General features: G+C 31.3%; 1 protein-coding gene across 1 annotated transcript; it reads left to right on the top strand.

Moving 5' to 3' along the window:
• The first annotated feature begins 1516 nt into the window (after positions 1 to 1516).
• Positions 1517 to 3252, top strand: LOC8262681 (3-ketoacyl-CoA synthase 19-like). The gene has a single exon (XM_015723930.3). The coding sequence runs from the start codon at positions 1565 to 1567 to the stop codon at positions 2954 to 2956; it is 1392 nt and encodes a 463-aa protein (XP_015579416.2). The 5' UTR covers positions 1517 to 1564; the 3' UTR covers positions 2957 to 3252.
• The last annotated feature ends 2875 nt before the right edge of the window (positions 3253 to 6127 follow it).

Genomic DNA, 6127 nt, shown 5'->3' with positions numbered 1-6127 from the left:
ACGTCTCTAAGAGGCAGATATGAGTATAAATAACCCTCATAAAGACTGAAGGTGTAAGTGTGTGATCTTGCTATATCCAAAATTTTGCAAATCTATTTTTCAACTTTCTATGCTTAATTCTATTCTTTGTATAGTGTATTAAGTTAAATCTTATTGTTCAACTAAAACTTGGATTTATTGTTGTATGAGTCTAGGTATTAAAAATACAAGGAATTAATTATGGAGTAACCATTAATACTTAGGGGTTAAGGGACTTAATGAGAGATTAGTTCACTAAAAGAAGATGTTAAATGTTAGCCTTGGAAAACACCAAGGTGTTGCGTGAACTTGTAAAATCCAAAGGTTGTAATCTTAAAGATTATATCGGAATACTGAAGTATGATCTTGAGGAATGAATTGTTCCCGAACCACTATAAACCTTTGTGTCAATTTCTCTAACCCTAACTATCTTCTAATTTTCTTTACTCTTTCTTGGATTCTTGTATGCTTGTTAAGTTAATTTACTTCCGCAATTTGAGGTCACCAATTCAATGTCTTTTTTTGGTTCCAAGGGACAATATTACCTAATAGACATTCTTACATATTTTTTATAATATTTTAACATATTTTGATATGTATCTGCATTCAATATATTCATGTGTACTACACGAAGGTGTTTATATATTGTAAAATAATAAAATTCAGGTGTATGTTAGGTTAAATTAAAAGTTAAAAGTATTTAGAAATTAAAAAAAAAAATCAAGTGTTTGTTTGGTTAAATCAAAAATCAAAATATTAAACTAACTAATTGGTACAAATTCAACGGTGTAAATATGTATTTAATGAAAAATTTATTTTGTTAATCAAATTAAAGTTATCATGAAACCTCACTTAGCCATTTAAGATTTTTAGATTGAATGGTTGTAATTGAATAAATTCCACTTCAAAATCAATTGCAATCTGCTTGCTAGGCGTGTTAGAAATATCAAGTAACATCTTAAACTTTTAAACTAGAAGAGCTAAGTATGGTTAATTACTATTTAAAAATCAGTACTATTTCTCACCCTTACCACTCCTGGAAGAACCTTAATTACTTCACCTATTCATCAACGTGAAATCTATTTATATGGATTTGGAAAAGATAGCCCTTTTGATTTTTTTCTTTTTTTTTTTTTTTTGCAGGTATGATATATCCTGTGTGCCGTAGAATAGTTTTCAGCTGCCATTTCAGGTTACAGCTTAATTGCTTACATTTATAGATTCTAAACATGAGCAGTAGAGCTCTTCCTGTGTGCTAGAAAGATTAAAAAGATAGTTTTTAACTTGAGATACATTAGTAGTTTCCCCATCCAGTCAATTTTCGATGACCCAATTGTAGCTTTACAGTCTGTGAAAATTCATGAAGGTAGTTGAGAGTCCTAATCCTGAGTCAACGTTTTATCTTCAGGACATATCAACTTGCTGAAACATTCACGGAAAATAACAGCTTTTACATGAGCTGCTTGTTGAACTTCTATATATAGAGAAAGAAACGTTAGTTGTATGTACCTCTCCTTTGCAAGCTCTTATCTAAAACCTTTCCAAAATGGAACCTTTCATGATAATTTTCTTGACTCTTCTCTTCTATGTCATTTTCCAGCTCTGCAAGCTGATTTCTCAGAAGAGAGACCAGTGCTGCTATATGCTGGATTATGAGTGCTATAAGGCTCCTGAAGACAGGATGCTTGACACAGAGTCCTGTGTGAAACTTGTCCTGAGAAACAAGAACTTGGGGCTTGAACAATACAGGTTTCTATTACAAACTATTGTCAATGCTGGCATCGGGAATGAAACTTACGGCCCGAGAAACATCATTGAAGGAAGAGAAGAAAATCCTTCCCTAGAAGATGCATTTTCAGAAATTGATGATATCATGTTTGACACACTTGATAAACTATTTGAGAGAACAGGAATTTCTCCATCAGAAATTGACATACTTGTCGTCAATGTCTCTTTGTTCTCTCCTGCACCATCTCTAACAGCTCGTGTAGTTAACAGGTATAAGATGAGGGAAGATATTAAAGCTTTCAATCTTTCAGGAATGGGATGTAGTGCAAGTCTTGTAGCTGTTGATCTGGTTCGGCAATTATTCAGGTCATACAAGAACAAATTAGCTGTTGTTGTGAGCACAGAATCAATAGGCCCAAATTGGTATTGTGGGAAAGAGAAATCCATGATCCTTTCCAATTGTCTTTTCCGTTCAGGAGGTTGTTCTATGGTCTTGACAAACAATAGAGCTCTAAAGCATAAAGCCATCTTCAAATTGAATCATCTTGTTCGTACTCATCTGGGCTCAAACGATGAAGCCTATGGATGCTGTATACAAGTAGAAGATGATAGTGGCTACGGAGGTTTTCTCCTGACAAGAAGCCTAACAAAAGCTGCTGCTAAAGCTCTTACCATGAATCTAAGAGTCCTAGTACCTAAAGTGCTACCTGTAACAGAACTACTTCGATATGCGGTCATGTCTCGCCGTCGAAACAAAAGCAAGAACCCCAGTCTTGAAGCAGTTGGAGCAGGTATAAATCTCAAGACTGGAGTTGAGCATTTCTGTCTACACCCAGGTGGGAAAGCAGTCATTGATGGGGTTGGCAAGAGTTTAGGACTAAATGATTATGATCTTGAACCGGCCAGAATGGCTCTTCATCGATTCGGTAACACATCTGCCGGTGGTCTTTGGTATGTTTTGGGCTACATGGAAGCAAAGAAGAGGCTCAGACAGGGGGACAGAATACTAATGATCAGTCTTGGAGCAGGTTTCAAGTGCAACAACTGTGTCTGGGAGGTAATGAAAGATTTGGATAATCCTAATGTCTGGAAAGATAGCATAGATCATTATCCTCCTAAAGCAGCACCAGTCAATCAATTCTTGGAAAAGTATGGTTGGATAAATGATGAATATCTAAACTTTGTTCAAATTGATGACAAGATCTTCTAGAATCCACACTCACTTCCTGGATTTTCACTTTTTAATTATAAGCCTTTATTCTCTTCATAGTTTGCTGCTGGTTTCAGAAACAATACATGTTCCAGGATTCTCTTGGTAATATTGTCATATTGTAGACAACTGGGTAGGTGAAAAATTGATGTATCGTGTAAAAGCTATGAGATGCATAATATTTATCATTTTATCAATGTAGTACTGAAACAATTAATTGTTTTTCTGATTTCCACATAAATTTGCTGTTCTGTAATTTCAAATGTTCAATAAATCATATTTTTCATTTGCATGGATTCAAACTTCAAACAGTTATTTTACATTGAATTTGAGAAGGTTTCAAGATCAACTTTTTGATTATAAATTGTGTAATGCAGGAAGTCTTTATGCTAATGACACTTCTTAATTAATTATCCTAATAGCAGAAGATGGTTTTTCAAGAAAAGTATACAAGGGTTGGCCTGAGCTGTCACGTTCAAGTGTTGCTATGTTAAAATTCATTTTGTTTACTAGGGCAAGGGCTCCAATCGACTCTGAAAATTTTAATTTAATGACATAATATTAAACGAGCTCGAGTTTGATATAAATTTTAAAATTTGAAAAAATTAAGTTATTAAAATTTTATTGGTTTTTAACTCATTCGCATTTAGTTCATTTTACACGATAAACAAACTAATCTCGTGAGTTCCGTTTATTAAAGATAAATAAGTGAAAATCAATAATTTACTATAATTAATATTTTTAACTAATTAGTTAGATTGATAATTTCTTTTCTTGTTAAATACAATTTAGACTAAACGATGCAAAAATTACTGTTCCCACGATAGCTTTAAATGAAAGCTCTTAGGTGAATCGCATGTCTTTTACAGACAAAGCAAGTCCCTTGCTTTTAGGTGATCAAAATTTCGCACACACATATGTACTTGTTCTCTTTCAAAGTCCTATTTTTGATGCACACTTCTTATTTTATACAAATGATATGCTTTTAAGTATCTGTAGAATTAAATTAAGAGTTCAAATGTTAATTTAAATATTTAAACATGCATTATGTCTTTATATTTAAATAGTAAACATCCATTAAAATGTTATTCTAAAAAATAGCAAGAGTACATTAGTCTATCTTTCTTTGTTCATATTGGGTACAACCAAAGAAAAAGATACAACCACCACCACCTAGTGGCCAAGGGTGTTGAGGTTTCCAGTTGAGCTTGCTCCCCACCTCAAAAAAAATTGTACTTGTCCACAGAAACAAAGAAAAAGATGCACATGGTAAAACTACCAACAAATGGTACATACCGGGCTACAATTTAAGACAAAAAGTTATGAGCTACCTAACCAAAGGAAACCAAGTTTCTATAATCAAAGCACAGAAAAGAGCAAAGCTCCTACAGTTGTTTTAGTTAAATCTGCTTAAGAAAATTTCCTTTAGGTGCAAATTTCTTTCTTAATAAAAAATTATAAAGATGTCTAAAATTATTTAGAAAATTTTATATTTAGTTCTAATATATATTTTTATCTATGCATCAAATCGATAAATGGTTAACACATAGTCATTAATCTTAAATAATAGAATATGTGTCAATCATTTAATATTAAAATATAAAATATATATATATATATATATATATATATATATATATATTATTTTCTATTTATTGTGGTGCATATATCATATATTTTATGTTTGTTTTGCTCAACTTTATCTATTTCTTACATATATGGATATGTAAGGGCGGACTCAACTATTTCTTACATATATGGATATGGAAGGGCGGATTCAAAATTGAGTGTTAATGGGCTAAAGTTTGAAATAATTTAGTCTTTAATGGTAAGTTCAAAAATTCTTTTAGATTATGTTAGTCATTATAGAGATTAATACAAGAATTTGTGTTAAGTAATACATAAGAAATAAGAAAGCAAAAGCCCTTCCCAACCTACAATGTAGATCCGCCTCAGCCTAAATGCAAAGGGTCTAATTTATTTAGTCGTTTATAACGGCTAGTAGCTGATAAACTATTTTGCATCTTATCCACTATAAGGAGCTGGTTTGTTAAAAACAATTAAATTTATTTACCAAACTAATAAAATTAATTGTTAAAAATCAAACAGCCATCGACTAACATCCAACGACTTAACCAAATTCCTGTATATCATGAAGATCAATACTCATGATGTACATTTAATTCTGATCATAAAGACCACCTACCCCAAGTTGAAATCTTTTACCAAAATGGAAAAAGAAGAAAGAAAAGATGTAAAAGTTTCCAAGACTAGAAAAGGGTCGACGTATATCTACTCCTTTTCAGTACTGTTTACAGTATAATAGTTTATTAGTGGCATTGCCAAGAAGAAGACTAATCAAAAGGCCAGCTACTTGCCTACTTTCCACTCTAAAGAGTGGGAAATGGTACTTGGCTATCGTTTGCTTTCCATTCACAAGTAGGCAATGTGGTTAGCATCGTATGAAACATGAAAGACTCCCCTTTGATTGAGAAAGCAACTACCTACCCATGCCATGCTTCATTGCATTTCCGTCTTGTTTGGTTTGTCAAAAAATAGGGTGAAAATAAAAATGGAAATGAGAATTAATAACTTTTATTATTGGTATTTGATTCGTCAAATATATTTTGAAATTCAAATGAAATTACCCCATCCATAGGAATCATCCATTCCTTTTTTTTAAAAATGAAAATTTTATTTTCATAAAAATTAAGTCAAATTAACTGTAAATGATAAAATAAGTAAAATAATAACCTGTAACAATATTATTTTTATATATTTATTGCTTGTAATAAATATTATTATTATTTCAATTATAATGAAGTATTATTATTGATATCAATCGTAAATGAATTTACAATCAAACAACATATAAAATATAATTTCATTCTTATTTCTTTTCATTTTCATTTTTATAACTTTTTTTAACTTTATACCAAATGGATCCTTAATAACTATGCTGCATAAAACCAATAGGCAAATGATTAATAAAGAATTCAAAGATTAGAGTAAATCGTCTAGTACAATCGATTTTCTTAAAAGTGAACAAGTTTTAAGTTTGATCATAAACCAACAACCGCAATGACCCCACTTTTAATTAAATTCTATTTTTTGTAGGCTAGGTTTTTAGTTCTTAATTATATTCATTCTTGAATTATAGTTTAAATAATA

Source organism: Ricinus communis, chromosome 6, assembly GCF_019578655.1.
Source record: "Ricinus communis isolate WT05 ecotype wild-type chromosome 6, ASM1957865v1, whole genome shotgun sequence".
NCBI lineage: Eukaryota > Viridiplantae > Streptophyta > Magnoliopsida > Malpighiales > Euphorbiaceae > Ricinus > Ricinus communis.
The sequence above is the reverse complement of the archived record's forward strand: the minus strand, read 5'-3'. Positions and strand labels throughout refer to the sequence as shown.